This window comes from Rhineura floridana, chromosome 14 (assembly GCF_030035675.1).
Source record: "Rhineura floridana isolate rRhiFlo1 chromosome 14, rRhiFlo1.hap2, whole genome shotgun sequence".
Taxonomy (NCBI): domain Eukaryota; kingdom Metazoa; phylum Chordata; class Lepidosauria; order Squamata; family Rhineuridae; genus Rhineura; species Rhineura floridana.
The window spans coordinates 1,803,715-1,827,131 of NC_084493.1; the positions used below are offsets into that span (position 1 = coordinate 1,803,715).

General features: G+C 46.7%; 1 protein-coding gene across 7 annotated transcripts in view; it reads right to left on the reverse strand.

The window, feature by feature from the left end:
• Positions 1–3,026: 3,026 nt before the first annotated feature.
• Positions 3,027–23,417, reverse strand: part of GLCE (glucuronic acid epimerase) — a 93,640-nt gene continuing 73,249 nt past the window's right edge. For all 7 annotated transcript variants that reach the window (XM_061595156.1, XM_061595151.1, XM_061595154.1 and 4 more), the window contains 3 exons: positions 17,893–18,482; positions 11,368–11,613; positions 3,027–8,764 (listed from right to left, as the gene is read on the reverse strand). In XM_061595156.1, the coding sequence (XP_061451140.1) occupies positions 7,740–8,764; positions 11,368–11,613; positions 17,893–18,469 (1,848 nt within the window). In that variant the 5' untranslated portion in view covers positions 18,470–18,482 and the 3' untranslated portion in view covers positions 3,027–7,739. The remainder of the gene's footprint in view (positions 8,765–11,367; positions 11,614–17,892; positions 18,483–23,417) is intronic.

Genomic DNA, 23,417 nt, shown 5'->3' on the forward strand with positions numbered 1-23,417 from the left:
CAGTGACAAACTGAGCTCAAATAACGTGCTTGGGAAGTTGCTTCCCAGTGTGACCCTGTCTCTGTTCTGAGGGTTTCAAGCAGTACACCATCTCCCTGGCTACTGCTAGCGTTGATCATCCCCACTGCTGGCTCAGCAGAAGCTGTGGGCAATGGACTGCAAGAGCAGCGAGGCCAAGAGACATCTGGCAGAGAGGAAGTGAGGCCGGAGAGGCAAAAAGGCAACTCAAGTCAGAGAAGAGGCTGGGAAGGGGGCTAGGCCAGAAACCAGAAGCTCAAAGGTACTAGTTCTAGTTCAGGTTCAACTTGTCCAAAAAGGCACATAGGAACTGCTTTAAACAGAGTCAGACCACCAGGTCTATCTAGCTCAGTATTGTCTACAGACTGGCAGGGGCTCTCCTGGGTTTCACCCAGAGGTCTCTCCCAGGCCTACCTGGAGATGCCACAGATTGAACTTGGGACCTTCCACATGCAAGGCAGATGCTCTGCCACTGAGCTATGGCCTTTCCTTAAACTAATTCCAGTTCACGGCCATCCGTTTACAAAACGAAGCAGCTCTGTTCACAGTTCAAGTTCATCCAAATGATCTGTGGCAAACCTAAAACAAAATTCAGCATTCAGAATGTTACAAGTACTTGTGCTGCATTATAAAATATACCTAAGACTAAGAAAACAGCAAAACACACACATATACACACAGTGTGGTTTATTTATTTTCCTCCAACAATTATGATCTTTAAACATAAAAGGCCAAAGGAATCTAAACAGTAAAACAAAGCACACACACATCAGAGAATGAACTTGATGCTGAACTAATTCAGTGAACTTAGTTCATTGCAAGCTCTGCCAGAGACATGGACCATCCCTGTTGGCTCTTCATGATCTTCTCAGGTCTGAGTGTATGCCATTCATAGCCAGAGCTCAAACCTGGACTTTGTGTGCACTCTGCAGATCAACTCTTCCTCCCTTTGCAACCACTCTTGGCCTGGAAGAAATGGGAGAGGGCTGTGTGCTGGTGGAAGGCAAAGGAGCCATGAAGGGTCTCCTGTAGCTGTTTGATGACACAGCTGCTTGGTGAACCTTGGGACCTAGCAGTGCTTGCAGAAAGCTGTGGCTGTGGTAGGCCACCTGCTTTGCATGAAGAATGTCCCAGGTTCGATTGCCGGCATCTCCAGGCAGGGCTGGGAAGGGCTTCTATCTGTAACCCTGAGTAGCCACTGCGAGTTCGTGTAGACCAGGGGTTCTTAACCTGCTCCATGGACCCCTAGGCAATAGTGAGTTAGGTGGACCTACGATCTACCTCGATACAACAGCTCCCTATATTCCTGTTTTTACCTCAGCCACAAAAGTGGCCGTCCAGGTGTGCAACAGCCACGTTGTCCTGCCTTCGACGGTCAGAGGCAGCATGCTTCTGAATATCAGTTGCTTGAAACTGCAGAAGGGGAGAGTGCTCTTGGGCTCTGGTCCTTCCTGCGGGCTTCCCATCAGGGCATCCGGTCTCCCATCGCACTGTGAGAACAGGATGCTGGCCTAGATGGGCCCGCTGTGGCCTGATCCACCTGCAGGGCTCTCCTAAGTTCTTAATTCATCAATATCCTCATCGGCGCTCAAACCTACATTGGCCATTTCCTAGCCTAGGAAGGTACTGGCATAGGTACTACATTTAAGGCAGACCATTGGGTGAATGTTACACGTTTTGAAAATGTGTACGTGAAGCAGGCTTTGCTCAAATCCCACGCATGAAGAATTTTCTCTCTCTGTGCAAGAGGTCCTCCCATCTTCCAGTTGGGGCTGCAAAGTATTAAGAGGGGCAAGCTATTTAGCATGCAGGGAACACCAAGCTCGTCATGGCAGCAATCAATCATTCTGAGCAGATGGCAACTGTATCGCTACAAATTGGGCAGCAAACATTCAGATACATCACAAAGACAACATATTTAAATTCCCTTCAATTTTCCATGCAGACATTCTTAACAAATTGCCAAGTAATGAAAATCAATATTGTCAATCCAAAGGGGCAGAGACATTTGTGTTCTTCTAGCGGAGGTGGGCTTCAGATGGGTGGAGTGGCAACCCCTTGAAAGTGCAATGTTCACATTCCGCAGTTCAAATTGAAACCGTATGTTCTGTGGGGAGCAAAGAACTGCTAAGTGTTTATTATTTAATTTTTATCTGCATCCTTCCTCAAAGGAGTTCCAGGCAACGGTCGTGCATGGTTCTCTGACCCCATTTTATCTTCACAACCACCTTGTGGTAGCCAACATGGTGTCCTCTAGATGTTGTGGACTACAATTCCCATGATTTCTGACCACTCGTATTGCCTGATGCTGATGGCAGTAACAGTCCAAAACATAGAGAGGATAAGCAGCTGGGTACAGTAGAGAGTCAGGCTGACAACGCAGAGGGGCTCAGGACACATTACTGAATTAGGTGGGCAGGGCTTGTGGTGCGCTTGCCCAAAGAGCTGGCAATGATGGCTGTTGGCTCCACATCAGTGCGGAAGTGGAATCTGCTCCGGATTTTAGCCAGAACTTTCAAGGAGCTATCCAAGGCATTGAAAGCCACCAGATGCCACTGAGAGTTGGCTGCCACTGCCTTGACTTTCGTGATTAAGAGCACCTACTACCAGACACATCCCAAAGGCTTGTTTAAAACCACCAAGATGCAGTGGATTAACACCCGTTGATTCAGCCACCGGTGTCTACACAAGCACGCTCCTATGTCTAGCCAAACCTGCTTTATGCTGCAAAATGTTAAGGATTTTTAATGTGTCTGAATGCACCTTTAAAGAAAATTGGAGTGTCTGGTTCCAAAGTTCACTTTCGCATTTGCTCGCATTTGAGACCTGAAGATGGGATTTTTGCCTCTCTTGACACAATTAATGCACACCAAGTGATGGCATAAGATTAAAAACTCTTTATTTTACAATTTTATAAAGCAGCTTTACATGAAGCACAAAGTTGATCCGTTTATTTTTTAATATATATATATATATATATGTATTTATAAACATAATAGGACCGTTCCTACTGCAAAAAAATCATGTCTTGCCATGTATAAAACTAACCTGTGCACATTGTGCTTAACCCACTAAGTCTGTACAGCTTCACAAAGGACTCATCGCCCTCCAAAGGGCATCCTGTAAACAATTTATTGCATATTAAACACATGGTTTAAACCCCACATGTAAAAAGGGAAGAGGAAGTGAAAATAAGAGGACAATAATGCAATTACAAGGTGGATGAAAAGCAGCAATTTTCAGTGGAAGTCTCAAAAGGACAGCAAGGAAAATGGTTGCACGCCAACAGTTGTGCTTGTGTGTCACCGGGTTGCATTTCCCAACATTTCTGCACAATAGCACAAACTGAGAAAGGGCTGTGCCAGCTAGGAACTAAAGGCATTGGTTTAGCTCTGTGGGTCGCAACACATCAGCATCCATGTCCCCCCAACATTTCATGCCCCCAACTTAAAAAAAAAATAGAGAAAAAATACTAAAGTTGGTTTTGTCTCCTTGGAATTCCATCATTGCTCACAGCAGTCCCCCCAATGGAAAAAGGCTGGCATGGAGGCCCAACACAGGGGTGACATCTAAGTGAGCACATTAGGAGCATGCAAGGGCTCCCGTACTCCTTCCCTGCTCTCTCGTGGACTCTTCCACCCCCACCCCACCGCCTTTCCTTTTGGAAGCTAACCACAACGTAGCATTAGAGCCCCACCAACACTAACACATCACCTTGAACAAATTTGCAAATCAGCTCCAACCTCTGGTTTAAAATAAGCGCTAATGTCAGTGCAGGTGATGAGCCACTCATCGCCCTGATGGAGGAAGGAAATGTGGGGCAATCTGCATGGGGGCAGGATGGGGAATCAGTTCACCCAGTCATGCTTAGATGGTCAGAAGCATTGAGTCTTGCTCCAACTAAGTAACAGAGTAGACCCACTGAAAGCAGGGACATGATCAACTTAAGTTCACTGATTTCAATGGGTCTACTCTTGAGTATGACTTGGTTAGATGCAACCCACTTTGTAAACATTGGGCCAAAGACAACGTACTAAAACGGAAACACTTGAGATCCCTACTGCTCAGAAGAGGATTCCCACCAACCATAGCCTACCTGAATGTGAATCTCCGCTCCTAACCTCCATCACAGGCACCGTGAACAGCTGGTGACAGGGTCTGTCGCAGGGCAGCAAGAGAAGTGGCAAGCAGCCGGCTGCACAATTTGAGTGACAGCTAGATCAGTGTTAATTTCCCAAAGACAAGCTTGCACCACTTGACAATCTCAAGCCAACGTGCAAGACAAGCCTACAAAGCCCTGGGAATGCCATTGTGAGACGTAATCACAGAACCATCAGTGCCACCACTAAAACTAACTCCCTTCCTATTGCAAGAGGAAGTTATGGCCACGTGGTTAAGGCACTAACATATCATCAAAACAGTACACCAAACAAGTTTGCACTGAATCTAGTTGCCCATGATTTGCAACAGGATTTGGGTCTTGCTCTGACATACATAATCAAGTGCTGGAGAGGAAAAATCATTTGGCTAAACACTTTGGTATCACTGGCAAGGATATATTTCCAGGGCTCAGAACGACACACCTGCTTTTTAGACCAGCCTTCCCCAACCTGTTGCTCTCCAGATGTTTTTGAGTTCAACACCCTTCAGTCCCAGCCAGCAAGCTGTATGATGCTGCTGCTGACAAGAGTTGTAGTCCAAAACATCTGGAAGGCACCAGGGTTGGGGAAGGCTGGTCAAGACCATTTACATTTGTTCAGCTTGCTGGCTTCCAGGAAGAACAGAAGGAAACATTGCTGAAGACAGCTGGTTTCCAAGGCCTGTCCCTTCTGTGATATCAATTCACTCTTCCCCCCCTCAGTTCTGTCTCCTCGGACACTCTGCATTTTCTCTTTGTAGTTTGTACACTTTCCTTTCCAGTTTCCCCCTTCAGAAACCACACACAGAGTCAGAGGCAGCCGCTCTGGAAGCACTCAGGCCCCAACTTGCTTTGATTCTCATCAAGATCTGTGGGAGCAGGACATTATCTAGCAGCCTTGGCTCCTAAGACTGCGTTGCTAGTGCCAAGGAATTTAAAAGTTCTAACATACCAACAGGCCTTTGAACACAAAATGTTTCAGGCAGGCTTCACCCACCTAGTGCCCTCCAGATGTTTTGCACTATGGCTCTCATCAGGCCTACCCAGCATGGCTGCATTATGCCATGGATATTGTCCAAGACATCTGAAGGACACCAGGATGGGGAAAGGCTGTTCTCTGGAGTTTGCCCACATCCTTCCACAGTCAGCTGGCGATGCAATCATCAGTGCTTCTGTATACCTGACACTGTATGAGAAGAAAAAGTACCAGGAAGATGTACCTGGTTTTGCTAGAATGCATCTACAGCATGGACGTTGACCCTCAAAGGATAATATTAAGAACAGAGTGACACGTGGAGAGTGACACTGGACTCTGGGCAAGATCAGGCAATTTGCTGATATATCTACCAGCAGCAATTGTACCCACTGAAATGAAAAGCCAAAGCAGGTAGGCAAGGCAAAACATCTCTAGATCCAGGATAGCCAATGTGGTGGCCTCCAGATGTTACTGGGCAACAGCTGCCATCATCCCTGACCATTGGCAATGTTGGCTGGGTCTGATGGGAGTTGGAGTCCAACAACATCTGGAGGGCACCACGTTGGCTTCCCTTGGTCTACATCTTCAATGGAAAGGCACCTTTCCTAACCTGCATGGCCCCCTGCTTGCATTTCTCAAAATGATCAGCTTCTCAGCAACTGGAAATCAGAAGGGGGAATGCCAAAGGAAGGATGCACCACGTAACCCAAGACATATGAAAGATAAGTGATCCATAGTTTCTAAGTCTTGGAAGGGAATTTCCAATCAAGAGTTACGCCCTCAGTTAACTCTCTTCCTGAGTCTCCAAGTGCTCACTTTAATGGAAGCCCCTTTGAGTACCTTGGAGTGTACAGGAGCATGCGAAAGAGGGCTGATCCATGAACAGCTGTGCCCCGATACAAAGACATCCACAGAGATTGGCGAGAGTTGCACGGTTTTGGTCCTGTGCTACTCCCCTCTATCTCACGTGGAAATTCCCCACAGATTGCACCCTTGGCCAATTTATATTAGGGTAAAAACGCCAAATAAATATCAGTGGTCCCAGTGAAAAGGAATTTATGAAGAAGCAAGAACTGTGGATCCAGGTAATGAGTGACTGCAGAAGAGGAATGACCTACAGACAGTCAAATACAATCATTCACTTTCCAAAAACAAAATAGTTAAAAATCCCTCCTGCCCATCCAACTTCATGACCAATAGCAGTTTCAAGAGCTAGTTGCTACAGAAAAAATCCCATAATGTTCAACTGTAATGCCACTTGAAAAATCAAGCTGATTTTTTCCCACTCAAATGATTTGTACCTAGTTTCAAAAGAACCACAGTGTCTTCCTTAACTTGGTGCCCTCCAGATTTTTCGGAGTACAGCTCTCAGCCAGCACAACCAATTGGTCAGGGATGATTGGGCTTGCACTTCTGGAGGCACCAGATTGAGGGCAAAAATTGACGTCTCCCAAGCAACAAAACGGCTTACACCAAGAGTGGAGAACTTTAGGCGCTCCAGATGTTGCTGGGCAATTCTCATCAGCCCCAGAAAGCATGGCCAATGGCCAAGGATGATGGGAGTTGTAGTTCAGCAACATCGGGGGGGGGGGAGAGGTTCCTCCCAGCAGGTTTACATGAAAAAGAAACCCTGTAAATGATCAAAAGGACCAGATTCCCACTCTCATTACAAGAGGTCTGAAACGGAAGCCAAGGAAAGATATTGAACAAGTTTAAAATGTGATGCTAGAACCAGTTGTAGACAAGATGGCCATGGTTTTGTGCAGTCAACTGGTCCTGCTTGTTGTTGTGCTTACAGAACAAAACAAAGCGTTCAAAGTTGCCCACTGGGCTTATTCCACCAGGAGCTTCCCTTGCAAGGAAAGGGGAATGGCCCAAAGGCACAGAGGGATGCCCTTCTGCAGCTCTCCTTGCTCGCTACGGAGCTTTCACAGAAATTCCCAGTAAAGCCTCATCCTTGATAGCATTAACAACAAATCCCATTTGTAAATCTTTAAAGAAACCAAACATCTGAAGTATTTCTCAATATTCAGAAATCTAACACAAACAGCTCTGTACTTTCCCACCAAAGGGAGGGAAATACAGAAATAAAGACATCATCCACTCTCTGCGATAACAGTAAACAGAGATTTCTGGCATGGCACATTTTCTTCTTCCAAATCTTCTCTCAAATGTATGGAAATCCCATTTCCCCTCCCCTGCAGAGGCCATAGTCTGCTTATCTGACAAACACTGGGCTACAAAACTCATTATAGCTTCTGTATTTTTCCCCCCTCTAGAAAACATTTTATATTATGCACAAGTATCATTATGGATCACTGTGGGCAAGTAAACAAATTAACTAAGTTTTGATTCTGTCCTTTGATCAGGTGCCCTGCTTTGCAATATTTACCTCCGTGCTCTGAAGTATTTTTCCACTGGAATGCAAGTGCTGTAAAAAGATGAGTTTTAAGGATCACTTATTCAAAAATAGAGTTTGTTTAGGAAAAGAAGCTCAGCTACACACACTCACACACAGAGTTTGGGCACCACCTTCTCAAAGCTTAAAGATGGCGATTCCCAAGCACCGCAGACAACGGAAACTCAATTTTGGTTGGGAGCTCTGCTTTAATTGTGCTTCGCCCTACCGCCTCTAAGGTAGCTCTTCCACCTCTTGACAAACTCTTTGAATATAGGGGCTTCATCTATGGTGCTTAGCAGCTGGAGCTGATTGATGTGGGTGGTGTGATAGTCCCACCGGGCCAAGTTGGGCGCTGTCCCGAGTATGAAGTGACGGAGGTCATAGATGGTTCCCGAGCCAGTGTCATAGAGCGGGAGCATCGCTTTCAGGGACTCCATGCCCCGGTCATACAAAAGCTTCGCCTCTTTTCCTAGCTTCTCGCCCGCTGTTTCCTTTAAGTCGTACAGCCCAATTAGAGAATACATGAACCCATTCAAAACAAAGGAGCTAGGCGACGTTGGATATTCCTCGTACCAGTCATGTTTGTTCATAAAGACGGCCTTCACGCCATGTTGCTCTGACAACAACTTGTAAGGCGTTGTCGCCCGCAGAGCTGAATTGAGGAATGTGTGGTCTTTTGTCAAAAGATAGGCCCTGACCAATGTTGAAATGGCCTGCCCTTGTGCCATGGCCGAGTACCACCCGGGCTCCAGAGATTTAAAGCCTTCCCCTAGCTTCCGGGTCACCATAATCGGCCAGCCACCTTTTTCATCCTGGTTCCTCACCAGCCAGTCACTGGCAGCAAAAAAAGCTGCCATGTGGGCTGTGGTTGAAATGGTGACATTGTCAATGAAGCCCTGCCCTTTCACCACCAACTTGACCACTCTTTTGGGCATGATTTTAGTCTGCTTGACAGCTTTTGTGTTGGAGAGGCCAACCCCCTTCCTTAGGTCCGTTACGAGGTCCCGTGTAACCGTGCTCCAGCTAGTCCTGGACCCAATGCCGTAAGAAATGTCTTTATCCTTAAAAGCTATCAACTGAGTGTTTGAGGTGTAGTGTACTCGGAAAAGCTGGTTCTTCTCCGTCGTCTCAAGAACCACCGAGACGCTCCCATTGGTTACAAACTTAAGGTCAAAAGAAATTATGAAGTCCCTCGTGTTCCCCAGCTGCAGAGATGCTCCCTCGGAATTTTCTGAAGGGAAAGAAAAGAGTAGAGCTGTTAGGGAGTAACCCCCCCCCCGACAAAATCGTTTTTGGTGATTGTTGACATTGGCATCAAGAAAGCAGCTTGCAAGCCACAACACACGTTCTAGCACAGTCCCAAAGACATTCAGATCAATGGCGTGAAATTAGCATTTCAGCTTCGAATCTGTTCCTTATTACTCATGACGAACATAAGCGCAGTCATGCTGGATCAGGACAAAGCTCTGACTAGTTCAAAATCGTGTTCCCACAGCCAGACATTTCTGGGGGATCCATAAGCTAGACATTACTAAACCAATCCTTACAAGTTTGAGCCAAACGCAAACACATCTTATATTCCAGCGGTTCCCAAACTGTGGTCCACAGAAGACCACTGCTTGTCCGCTGGCATCATTCACGCGGTATGCAGCGTGTCTATAGATTGTGGCTGAAGACAGGAGATGGCACATCCATATTCATAATGAATTTTAATTGTATTTTAATTCCTTCTTTTATTTCTCACATTGTGTTTTTTGTTACAATTTGAATTCTATGGGACACAATAAAAACAATATATAATAAAAGAAGCAATAAAAATAGAATTAAAAATCATGCAGCATCTAGCACAGCACATGGCAATTGCTCCGACAGGAAGAAAAACCATTAAGTGGTCCACCAAGACCCTCAGCAATTTTCAAGTGGTCTGTGGGGGAGGGGAAAAAGTTGGGGAGCCACCGCTGTATCCTGTTTCCAATCTTCAGGGGACAGCGCCCAAGCTTACGTTGCCAAAATGGCAGCATCCACAAAAAAACAGAGAGGTAGTACTGGCACACTCAGGGGATCTCCAAGGTTGTCAGAAGCACGCACGCACGCACGCACGCACGCACGCACGCACGCACGCACGCACGCACGCACGCACGCACGCACGCACGCACGCACGCACGCACCATCCCTAAAAGAGGAGGGGGCAAACTGCCAAAAGGCTTGGGAAGCCCTTTATTCCCTAAGCTTGGGAGGGGTAAATGCTATCCTCTCATTTTTCTCCTTTAATTTGTGTTCTCTCTCTCTCTCTCTAGATGAGCTATGCTATGTATCAGCAATGACTTATTTACCAGAAGACCCCTCTCTCTATTGCCCTCCCCTCTCCTCTCCAATTTCTTCCATCTCCAGCCTTTTCATACGGTACCAAACAGGTTACTCCTTCCTGACCCATCCATCCCAGTCTTCTCTGCCCTCTATAACTTTAGCCCCATTGATTGTGGCCCAATCTGAATGCTGTCTTTTCAAATAAACTTTTATTTCTGGAATAAACAGCTTGTTGAAGTACTCTGAAATTGGCCCTTCATAAGAACGTAACAGGAGCCTGGCTGCTGGATCTGACCAAAGGGAGCCCACCTCGTCCAGCATCCTGTTCTGACAGTGGCCAGCCAGACACATCTGTGAAGTCCGCAAGCAGTTCATGAATGTAACAGCACTCTCCCTGCTTGGGATCCGCAGCAACTGTTATTGAGGTGTACCGCCTGATACTGGACGTAGCACCAAGCCATCCTGGCTAATGGCCATTGACAGCCTTATCCTCCATGAAAGAGCCTTAATTCATTGCCAACTTCTCCATACTTGAAAGGTCCAGTTGTCCCCGTGGCTCACTGTGACTCTTGGCTAAAGACCCATGTGTTCCTCCTTCAGCTGTGTATCATGTGCCTAGCTGGACAAAGACCTGTGGTAATAGGACCAGCCTGCCAGCAGCCTCCTCTAGCTTCCATTTACAGGAACAGTTGGGAAGCAAGGAGACCAGGGCCACCAAACTTGTCCCTGGTGAGTTTAATGGAAAGTCAGCAGGAGAATCCTAATGAGCAGGTCACTCAATTTTAAAATCTAGCCCAGGAGAAGATCACAGGGGAAATGGCCACCAACAGTTTCAGGAACCAAACGAAGACTTCTGAAGGGCAACTAGGATTTGCCTGGCCTTCGAGCACTCCTCAACCCACTCTTAGTTCAGGCTTGAAGATTCCTCTGCTGTCAGTCAATAAAAAAGGGGGGGGGGAATCAGGCCTCCAGCAACCTCCTCTTTCCTGTATGGTCCTACAAAGGGAAGGGAGATTTTTACAGCTTTTGCCTTAGAGACCCCAGCCCAAGGCGCTGGCTAAAATTACATCGTTGCCTTTTAAAGTAATGGACTCATTAATTCTAATGGCTATTGATTAGTTGGGGGAAATACATTATGCCCCTATTAATGAGGCTGTCTTCACAGAAAGCAAGGGGGGGAGAAGAAATCTTACATATAATCATTAATTTTCGGGGAGGGAGAAAAGCTCTTTTTTCTCCTTTCAGCATGAAAGGAAATGAAATAAAGGGGGAGTAAAGAAGCATGTGTGTGTGCATGCGTGTATACCCCACTTCTACACCCTACAGCTAAGAGTGTACCCTTTCCCAACCCCAAACTCTAAACAGGATGCAATGACAATATATGACGGCATTTGACTTGCCGCAAAGCCAGGACAGAGAGACCCTCCCTCTTATAGTTGGGCCGCAGACCGTCCGGTAGAGCAAGACTCAAACCAACCGCCTTAGAGGAAATCCGTCTCCCTCCCGTCTCCCTTTGGACTGACCCACCTGGAACAACAAATTGCTTGACGTTTGTGAACCTGGCTTTGTCGGGCAACGTTGTGACAGAACAGCCTTTGGGCACAGTCCAGTCGCCAGACCGGCCGGTTTGGTCCTTTTCCTCAGCCGTTTCGTACACTTCTACGTGAGGAGGTTTCTCCGTCAGATTCTTGCTGTAATGGCTCAGCCCATACTGAGCAATCTGGATGGGGTAGAAATAGCCTTGAGGGCCCCACTGCGTGGACAGCGGCACGCCTGCAACACAGGGAAAGAAGACACGACCGATGAATAATTGCCAGAAGAGCCCTGCTGGATTAGACCCAACGCTCTACTCTGGGGGTTGCCAACCTTTTTGGGCCCAGAGGCACATTTGAAAACCAGAGAAACTGTTGTTGGCAGCCCCCAACTTACTCTCTTGGCTACAACAGAACACTCATTTCAAGCCTGATTTCAGTGGGGAAAGGGGACTCTGCAGGCACCAGGGAAGGTCGCCATGGGTGCACGTGATCAAGGAGATGAAGCACCTTCCCTAGGAGGAAAGGCTGCAGCATTTGGGGCTCTTCAGTTTAGAGAAAAGGCGAGTAAGAGGTGCCATGACAGAAGTGCATAACGTTGTGCATGGCGTGGAGAAAGTTGACAGAGAGAAGTTTTTCTCCCTCTCTCCTAACACTAGAACTCGTGGACATCAACGAAGCTGAACGTTGGAAGATTCAGGACACACAAAAGAAACGCTAGTTAAACTATGAAACTTGCTCCCACAGGAGGCAGTAAAACCAACAACGTGGATGTTTTTAAAAGAGGATTAGACAAATTCAAGGAAGACGAGGCTAGCAATGGCTGCTAGCCCTGATGGCTCCGCTCTGCCTCCATATACCAGTTGCTGGAAGCTGCAGGAGGGGAGAGTGCTCTTTGAGCTCAGGTCCCCCTTGTGGACTTCCTTCCTAAAGTCATCTGGTTGGCCACTGTGAGGACAGGATGGTGGACAGCGACGAGCCCCTTCTGGCCTGATCTGGCAGGCTCCGATGTTCGTATGTGCATTCATGGGCATCGCGTTGATTCCCTGCTCTCCTCCAGTAGTTGCCAGATATCAACAGGAATCTTCCCAGTTTTACAATGCTATAACGTCGACCCAGTGTGGTGAGAGCCAGTGTGGCGAAGTGGTTAAGGTGTTGGACTACGACCTGGGAGACCAGGGTTCGAATCCCCACATAGCCATGAAGCTCACTGGGTGACCTTGGGCCAGTCACTGCCTCTCAGCCTTATGAAAAACCCTATTCACAGGGTCACCATAAGTAGGGATCGACTTGCAGGCAGTCCATTTCCTTTTTTCCCCCCAATAAATGCCACTGACTTAAAGATCAAAACAAAGTCCAGAGGGTCACATCACTCGAAAATGCTTGGAAGTTGTTTAAAAACACTATATTAGAAGCTCAACTGGAGTGCATACCGCAGATCAGAAAAGGTACCGCCAGGGCCAAGAAGATGCCAGCATGGTTAACGAGCAAAGTCAAGGAAGCTCTTAGAGGCAAAAAGTCTTCCTTCAAAAAATAGAAGTCTTGTCCGAATGAAGAAAATAAAAAAGAACACAAACTCTGGCAAAAGAAATGCAAGAAGACAATAAGGGATGCTAAAAAAGAATTTGAGGAGCACATTGCTAAGAACATAAAAACCAACAACAAAAAATTCTATAAATACATTCAAAGCAGGAGACCATCTAGGGAGGCGATTGGACCCTTGGATGATAAGGGAGTCAAAGGTGTACTAAAGAACAATAAGGAGATTGCAGAGAAGCTAAATGAATTCTTTGCATCTATCTTCACAGTGGAAGATATAGGGCAGATCCCTGAACCTGAACTAACATTTGCAGGAAGGGATTCTGAGGAACTGAGACAAATAGTGGTAACGAGAGAGGAAGTTCTAAGCTTAATGGACAATATAAAAACTGACAAATCACCGGGCCCGGATGGCATCCACCCAAGAGTTCTCAAAGAACTCAAAAGTGAAATTGCTGATCTGCTAACTAAAATATGTAACTTGTCCCTTGGGTCCTCCTCCGTGCCTGACGACTGGAAAGTGGCAAATGTAACGCCAATCTTCAAAAAGGGATCCAGAGGGGATCCCGGAAATTACAGGCCAGTTAGCTTAACTTCTGTCCCTGGAAAACTGGTAGAAAGTATTATTAAAGCTAGATTAACTAAGCACATAGAAGAACAAGCCTTGCTGAAGCAGAGCCAGCATGGCTTCTGCAAGGGAAAGTCCTGTCTCAGTAACCTATTAGAATTCTTTGAGAGTGTCAACAAGCATATAGATAGAGGTGATCCAGTGGACATAGTGTACTTAGACTTTCAAAAAGCGTTTGACAAGGTACCTCACCAAAGACTTCTGAGGAAGCTTAGCAGTCATGGAATAAGAGGAGAGGTCCTCTTGTGGATAAGGAATTGGTTAAGAAGCAGAAAGCAGAGAGTAGGAATAAACGGACAGTTCTCCCAATGGAGGGCTGTAGAAAGTGGAGTCCCTCAAGGATCGTTATTGGGACCTGTACTTTTCAACTTGTTCATTAATGACCTAGAATTAGGAGTGAGCAGTGAAGTGGCCAAGTTTGCTGACGACACTAAATTGTTCAGGGTTGTTAAAACAAAAAGGGATTCCCAAGAGCTCCAAAAAGACCTCTCCAAACTGAGTGAATGGGCAGAAAAATGGCAAATGCAATTCAATATAAACAAGTGTAAAATTATGCATATTGGAGCAAAACATCTGAATTTCACATATACGCTCATGGGGTCTGAACTGGCGGTGACCGACCAGGAGAGAGACCTCGGGGTTGTAGTGGACAGCACGATGAAAATGTCGACCCAGTGTGCGGCAGCTGTGAAAAAGGCAAATGCCATGCTAGCGATAATTAGGAAAGGTATTGAAAATAAAACAGCCGATATCATCATGCCGTTGTATAAATCTATGGTGCGGCCGCATTTGGAATACTGTGTACAGTTCTGGTCGCCTCATCTCAAAAAGGATATTATAGAGTTGGAAAAGGTTCAGAAGAGGGCAACCAGAATGATCAAGGGGATGGAGCGACTCCCTTACGAGGAAAGGTTGCAGCATTTGGGGCTTTTTAGTTTAGAGAAAAGGCGGGTCAGAGGAGACATGATAGAAGTGTATAAAATTATGCATGGCATTGAGAAAGTGGATAGAGAAAAGTTCTTCTCCCTCTCTCATAATACTAGAACTCGTGGACATTCAAAGAAGCTGAATGTTGGAAGATTCAGGACAGACAAAAGGAAGTACTTCTTTACTCAGCGCATAGTTAAACTATGGAATTTGCTCCCACAAGATGCAGTAATGGCCACCAGCTTGGATGGCTTTAAAAGAAGATTAGACAAATTCATGGAGGACAGGGCTATCAATGGCTACTAGCCGTGATGGCTGTGCTGTGCCACCCTAGTCAGAGGCAGCATGCTTCTGAAAACCAGTTGCCGGAAGCCTCAGGAGGGGAGAGTGTTCTTGCACTCGGGTCCTGCTTGCGGGCTTCCCCCAGGCACCTGGTTGGCCACTGTGAGAACAGGATGCTGGACTAGATGGGCCACTGGCCTGATCCGGCAGGCTCTTCTTATGTTCTTATGATCCTTTTGCTCATATCTTCCTAGGCGCTGACACACAGATGAACTTTAAATCTGTGAATTGTTCACCCTAAAGTTTGCCAGTGCCAAACACTGGTATAAAGATGTTGGGTACAAGTTAGTCAATGAAATAGCTAAGATTGTTTTTAAAATGGTGCCAACCCACAGGGCAGAAGTCACTTGCATAAACTGTTGCTACGGGGTATTACCACAATCAGAATTGGATCTTTAATAAAAAGGGTTGTATTTGCCACCAGAGCAAGTTCAAGGTTCTTGTGTTAATTCACAAAGCCCTAAACAACTTGTGCCTCAAAGTGCCTTCAGGACCAATGGATTCCCAATGCTCCACCTCGACTCACCAAGAGGGGGCCCTTTTGGGGGTTGTCCCCCATGCCCAAGGTTTGGTTGGGCCTTACCAGGGGCCAATCTTTCAGTGTGGCAGACCTTGCCCTGAGGAACACCTTGCCTACAGAAGTCTGGCAGGAGTCATTCCTGCTTTCTTTCAGACATCTTTTAAAAACTGTACTGTTCAGACAGACTTTCGGCGCCAACCAGTTTTATTGATCTGCTATTGATGCTCTTAATGATGTTATAATACTGGTGTTTTATGTTTTACAATGCCCTGTTATATTTCTTATGAAAGTGTGGTTTATAAATCTTTTAAATAAATAAAGTAAATTATAGACGTAAGGAGGAGAGACCTGTTGGTAACTACTAAGCCAGCCTTCCCTAGCCTAGTGCCGTTCAGATGTTCCGGACAACATCTCACATTAGCCCTAGCCAGTGAAGCCGTATGACTCCGAGGGTGATGGGAGCACATCCGTGCTGGGTGGAGCTGATGGGAGTTGTAGTCCAAACTCTGGAGGGCACCAGGTTGGCAAAGGCTGCACCAAGCCACATAGTTATCCAGGATCGCCCCTTCTGCATGCCTGACTACCCAGATGCCGGAAGTTCAACACCAGAAAGTCTGGTGGGAAGGATGTGGCCTGAATTGCCTGACAGACAGAATTCTGGGCAAGAGGGGGAGTCTGTTGAGCTGAAATCCTAAGCACTCAGCTGTCAGTCCCACTGAACTCAGTGGGGCTCACTCCCATCACTTCACCACCGGTTCATCTTGCCACAGAGCAGGTTTTTTCCTTGCCATAAGGGCAACAGACACATCTGTAAAGTTTAAACTGGATTCTTTGCTTAACAACATCAGCCATTACTTGTTATAGCAGAAGGGGAGGAGAAAACAGGGAAGTGAAGCTAAACTCACGATTCAAAAGCTCCCCCCACCGTGCCCCAGCCTCTGTTGCTCCCCCGAGTAGCCTTTCCTTCTCCTTCTCAATGCAGTGGGTATTAATTAAAAGACTGTTGCTTACACATCTAGCTCAGCACTGCCAATCCTGACTGGCAGCAATGGCTCTCCAGAGTTGCAGACAGAAGTCTCCTTCCCTGGAGATGAAGCCGGGGTTTGAACCCGGGACCTCCTGCAGGCAAAAAAGTTGCTCTCCCCACCTAGTTACGGCCCTTCCCCACAAGGGCAGATTCAATGCCTTCCAGCGTCACCTCCACGAGCTGCACCATTTCCCAGGCTTTGGCTGAACAATGACTGCTCCCCCGCCCCCAAAAACGCACAGTCTAGAGCAGAAAGCAGTTATGTCGCAAACGGAGCGTAACGAAAAGATTACCGAAACAAAATTAAAGAAAATACATTTCCACATATTATCTGCACTTCATAATACCGATAAGTGTCTCCAACAGTCACTTGATGGATGCGTCTGCCTGAAGGGCAAACGCACCGAGGGAACTGTTTAAGCGCTGTGCATTATCTCAAATGCTAAAAGCTGCTTTGCTTGTTAATGAGGAGTGGCTTCTGCGAAAGGCACGGGCCCTGGGATCCAGAGAGGCACAAGGCAAACTCGGCTAGAAACTTGCTGCTGTTAATTTAGAAAGATGACATGATTAAATCCTCCAGGTCACAGGACACCAGACAACACAATGACATTGTGGAAATGAGACAGGAGGAAACCTAAAATGAACTCCTTGTATCTGTCTTCGAATCCACTTGACAGGAGGGGATAGCCACTGAAATAGTGATGAGGAAAAGGGCCGTGGCTCAGTGGGAGAGCATTTGCTTTGCATGTGGAAGGTCCCAGGTTCAATCCCTGGCATCTCCAAGTGGGGCTGGGAGAGACTCTCTGCCCATCTAGTCCAGCATCCTGTTCTCACAGTGGCCAACCAGATGCCAGGGGGAAGCCCACAAGCGAGACTTGTGCACACGAACAGTCTCCCCTCCTGTGATTTCCAGCAACCGGCATTCAGAAGCGAGCTGCTTCCAACAGTGGAGGAACAGCATAGTCATGAATGGCTACTAACAGCCTTATCCTGCATTCCTGCCCACTGGCCATGCTTGCTGGGCTGATGGGAGTTGTAGTTCAGCAACATCGGGGGTGGGTTCAAAGGTTCCCCAAACCTGCCTCAGGAAGTGATTATTTTACTTGTATTTAGTAAACAAAACTAAAAAACGTTAAAACTACCAAACTTGCCTAATATTGTATTTGGAATTCATTGTTACTACTGAACTTATGAAATGGAAAATTTTCTAGGGAAAAGCAAAGCACTGGGCAATGTTCTGCCTCATGTCGCTGGGTTCGGTAGAGGGGCTGAGCTAGGCTGTGCTTTTATACCTTTACAGATTAATACATTTATCCAACGTAAGCCTTTGGGTAGGGATGGGGAACCTGTGGCCCTGCAAATATTCTTGGACTCCCAACTCCCGAAAGCCCCAGCAGCCAGTATGGCCAAACATCAAGAATGATGGAAGCTGCAGCCCAGCAACACCTTGATGGCCAGAGGTGGCCCATCCCTGCCTCAGGAGCCAAGCAGGTAATAAACCTGAACAAACCTGGGAAGAGGAGCCACAGAGACTCACCTTCAACGCCGCTGATGCACTTCACTCTGTCCCGGACCTCCACATTGTAGCCCTCGAAGGACATGAAGACGCCGTCTGGGTGGTAAGGCGCTCTCTGTGCGTACACTTTGGAGTAACTGTGGGAGAACTCAAACCTGTCATATCCATCATACTGAGCAATTTTCCCGTAGACTTCAAAGTACTTCTCCACCCAGGAGAATGGCAGGAAGACCTCATTCCCCTCCCTTCTGCCTTTGATTGGGTGCTCATCGTTGATCAGACAGTCAATTTCTTCATACTTTATCCCCAGGACCTTGTTCCCATGGAAGCCCCCGACAACAGGGGGAGCCTTCTGCTGCTCTTGGGGTGAGGCCTCTTCGCTCTGCTGCTTGGCTGGGCCATTCATATACTTGTTGCTCTCTGACGCAGCTGCCCGCTTTTCCAGTCCATCTGCTCTGAAGCTACTGCTTGGATTACGTGGAAATGGGGCTGCTCTGTTGCTGGAGCATCTATTCCACAGCAGGACCGTGACCAGGGTGAAGAGAACGCAGATGACGATCAGAGTCTTATAGTTGACCCGGGCCGCCAAGCAACGCATATTCACATCATACCTAAAAACAAATAAAAAGGGCTTGGGTTTTTTGTTTTTTTGAAGAAGTTGCGAAGTGGGACCTGACTTCTCCTCTGATCTTTGAGAAAGACAAAGGAGTCACACCCAACCACATATGAGATAACTTTCTTTGTACATTCTCAGGGAGAGGTACAATAGGAAATTCATTAGGGAAGCTTCTCCAGGGAAGATGCAACCTGCCGCTACCAAACTTCCCTTGCAAAGGGAGATGAACTTCTACCAGGAGTGCACGCACGAAGGTATGAGTGTGTGCGCGCGCGTGCATGTGTCTGGCTCTCTACACAAGTTGACTGTGCAGTGTAGAACATGTCCCTGAACCCTCTGAAATGCACATGGTTTCCATGGTACACACAGATGGCAGACGCATCAATGCAGAAAGGGCTCCCCAAGGGTGGACAATTTGAAAAGCACTGATACACATCATAACCAGCAACGGGGAAGAATGTTTGGACAGAAGATCCTTTGTATTTAATGTCATTCCCTCAACTAAAATAATTTATCTGCTCTGGAGTTTCAGCAGTGATCTGGGAGAGGATTAGTTGGCTCCAACCAACGGCGGTCGTGCAGGTCAAGAGGGATACCTGCGCTAGTGGCCTTCAAGTTGCCTTTTAGGGTGAAAGAAACCAGGCCCCTTCTTTCAGAGAGCAAGTGCCTCCTGTTTGAACTCTGCCCCTCCAACAATTAAATCTCCCTCTTGACCCCTTATTTTGCCTTCTTGGTGCAGAGATTAATTTGAAATGTTCCAAGCCAACACTTAAATAGGTACTTAAGGTTCAATTGGGCATTTTCAACTCAATGCAAGCTATAAAAATGTACTTGGGATGCAACTTGGCATTTGAATCTAGACAAGCTATTTTGGAAAGGGCAATGAATGAGGTGTTGGAAGAAAATGTATTGCTACAGGCAAGTTAGCTGTTGTGTAATTTGTAGTGTGTGTGTGTCTGTGTGTGTGTCTGTGTGTGTCTGTGTCTGTCGGTGTGTGTCTGTGTCTGTCTGTGTGTGTCTGTGTCTGTCTGTGTGTGTCTGTGTCTGTCTGTGTGTGTCTGTGTCTGTCTGTCTGTCTGTGTCTGTCTGTGTCTGTCTGTCTGTCTGTCTGTCTGTCTGTGTGTCTGTCTGTGTGTCTGTGTCTGTGTCTGTCTCACAGCTGTCCTGGAGACAGCTGGAAAAGCTTCAGTTTCTTGGCTTCCTATCCCACACAGAAGAAGATGAAATCTGGAGCATGTGGAATGCAGAAGACAATTCTCCTCAGAGGTTCTTGAGAATTTCCAAGCATTGTCCTAGGGTTGCTTCACACATTGCTAAGCAGAAAATTCCTGCTCGATTTCCAACATTGGGCTTCTCTCAGGTTAAGAGAGGTGCCTTGTATACCACCAACAGATTCAGGTCAAATTTGGGACCATCAGGGAAACCAACCACAGCAGTTAAGGACCCTGACCCCCTACCACTAGTAACTTGCTCACACTAGTTGCGTGCTCTATGCTAGCTGCATTAATCGGAGCTTTATTTATTACATTTATATCCCACTTCATCCCCCCCTGGAGTTCAGGGTGGCATACATGGTTTACCCTGTTTTATCCTCACAACAATCCTGTGAGGCTGAGTGACTGTGACTGGCCTAAGATCACCAGGTGGACTTCATGGCTGAGTGGAGATTTGAACCCTGGTCTCCCAGATCCCAGTCTGACACTCTAACTACACTGGCTCAGGTAGGAGAATGAAGCCAGGTTTGTCATCACCTGTTACCAAAGACAGGAAGTGACTAAATCGGACGGCCACACACTACCCTTTTACACTACCAAAGGAGGGGCAATGAGAAGTTGGGAGTGCACCTTCTATTATGGATATACGCTCACCCCATTGAGCAGCAAACCTCTCTCTATTCCCCTCAAGTTGATGGAACCATCATTTAGCCTTCCTTCATTTTACAATTCCACATTGTGTGGCCATTTCACACTGAATCTTAACAAGGAAAGTGTTCCACTTTGTTGAAGCATATAGGATACATCTAATGCTTTATTTATTTATTTTTTTAAAAAGCACCAATTATCCAATTTCAGTCTTATGGAAATGCCTAAAAGAATAAAATAATTTTCTGCAACATTAAAAATGCTTATTTAGCATGGCCTCAAAATTTGCTGCTGTCTCTTCCCACCTAAGCCACCCCCCAATCCCACAAAAAGGAACACGAAATATGAAGCACATTTCAAATTAAATTAAGCTACCTACATTATGGGAGGGAGCCCTACTAGATTTCCATATATTTTATGTTCCTATTACTACACGGGTTTTTTTTTTTACCCCAAGGGTAGAGAACTTGAAAACAGAAGATGGTCTCAGAAATCCATAATTAAGATTAAAATAGGGTCCACAGGCTTATGTTGTATTGTCAAGCCCTTGGGAGTGAGACCTTCCTACCGCCAAGGGATGAAGGTTACTAGACTTCAACTCAGAAATGCCAGCCTTGCCACCACGTCCTCCGAAACACCTCTCTTCATCTTCCACCAGGTGAACAAGAGGTATTATCACTGTTCAAGGATATATTCCATCCAGGGAAAAGCACTTTTAAGAGAATGTGGAACAGGGCTGGTAAGTTGCATAGCCTGAGGAAGGGGTGTGACATTGGGAAGAGTCCCAAGGGCCAGATAGAGAGGTATGGAGGGCCACATTTGCCCAGAGGTTTCCCATTCAGGATTTACATGAATGAAGCAGAGTTCTGTTAGGATCAGAGGTCCAGGGAGTCTTAAGACCTTACTTCTCAAAATGACCTATTAGATGCTTGCTGGGAAACCATAAGCACAGCATGTGTGCAACAGTCTCTCCCCTTCCTCCCCCCACTAGCATCCTGAGGCACACAGCCTAAACCTGGAGGTCCCATGTGGGGTGTGGGTCTGTCCCCACAGCAAGACAAACACACACAGCACAGCTCTGCCATGCAATCCTAAGCATGCTTACAACAGCGCAAGCTCCACTGAACGCAGTGGCATTTGCTTCCGAGCAGACATGCACAGGATTGCATCGCTAAGACGTCCTTTAAAAAGAAAGAAAAGAAAGCAAATTGGCCAAACGTTTCAAAATAACCACATGAAGCCGTGTATAATGAACCACACCCACACTCAGATCTGGCTCCTTTGATGTGATGGTTTCTTGCTCCCCAGATCTCGTCCGCAGGGTCAATTCTCTATAACCTCTTTGTTCACATGAGAAAATAGAAAACCAACAACAAAGCTTCCCTAAGTGGATTCCCACATGATTTCTCCGTCGGCACGTTCTCTCTCTCTTCTTTATTTCCCAGGGCTTGCTTTTAAACACTGACGCCTGCCTGGTTCTCTCCAGTTTTTTTGTTACCTATCCCACTTGTGGCCTGAGCATCTGGGATTTTGCCTGTTTGTGTTCCAGCATGTGGCTGTGACGTCTGTCTATGGATTTCTAGTTTGGTGAAGTGTGTGCAAGGGAGAGGGAGAGAAATGGATTTTAACTATTCTGTCTGCAGGAAAGAGCTACACGAGCAACAAACAGCTCACTGTTTCTCAGCTGGCTCCACCGCTAAACAAGTAAAAATGCTCCAATGGTAATGCCTATGCAGGGCTGAAGAAAGAGGCAAGCACTCATAGAGCCAGGCATCAGAACTGTACTTTCAGAAGTTATTTCTTACAAGGGCAATTTATATGTTTCCTCATTCAAATGACTGCATGCTTACCTAGTTTTTTTTTAGGTGCTCAGTGAGTAAGTGATATGACTTCTGGGTTTTCTGAAGGATTCTGGAAGGAACCTTCCCCAACCTGGTGCCCTCCAGAAGTTTTGGACTACAACTTCCATCTTTCCCCAGCCAGGAGGGGTGCCAAGGAAGGTTGTTCTAATGAGTTCCAGGCATTAGCAACCTTTCATCAGGGAAAACCCCAGAAACTGCAGTGAATGGGCATCTGACACCAACAGAACACCTGCCTTGCATGCAGAAGGTCTTGGGCTCAATCTCCAGGTAGGGCTGGGAACATCCCCTGCCTGAAATCCTGGAATGCCGTGGCCAGTCAGTGTAGACCAGGGGTTCTCAACTGTGGTCCACGCACCACCAGTGGTCTGCAAGCTTCATTCAGGTGGCCCGCGCCGTGTTTGTGAAGGACACTTTCAATTTGAACTTTCAATTTGAACTCTACAGTCTACGACGATTATAAATTACAATATATATGAAACAAAGCACTAAAAATACAAGGAACAATTATCTAGCAGTGGCATACACTGCAATTGCTACAAGAGGCAGGTAATGCATTAAGCAGTGTGCCAAGACCCCAAGCAATTTTCAAGTGGTTTGCAGGGGGGGGGAAATTGGGGACCACCACTGTAGACAGCACTAAGCTAGATGAATCAACAGTTTGATATGGGGTAAGGCAACTTCCTATATCCCGAAATGGAAAATGGGTGTTGTGAACATCTCCTCCATAATGTCCAGCAGAACTTAATTTGTGCCGGGACATCAAAATGGCCCACATTTACACACGCGCACAGCTTCACTTGCAGCAACCAGGAAGAGAGAGCAGAGAAAGACACACGTGTGGGGGGGAGTGGGGTGTCAATGTCCCAATGTACCACAAGAGGAGAGGGAGAGAGGAGCTAAATGCATGGCTGTCACTTCTGGTGGTACATCATGAAACCCAGGTGGGGGCCCAACATGAAATGTTGCGTGGATTAATGAATGAGTTTAATGCCCCACACAACCCCCACATTTCTACATCTTACTTCCCTCTCTCAAGGTGACATCGCTCTTCCTCTCTTCCCGCTATTGTCTATTTCACACCTTTCTTCCACCTCTCTGCTAGAGCGCAAGTGATGAAAGAAGTGCTGTAAGGCTGACTGGGCACGAGTGAAACATCATAACCATGCCTACTGTGCGGCGGTGAGGATGACGAAGAAGGCCCACTTC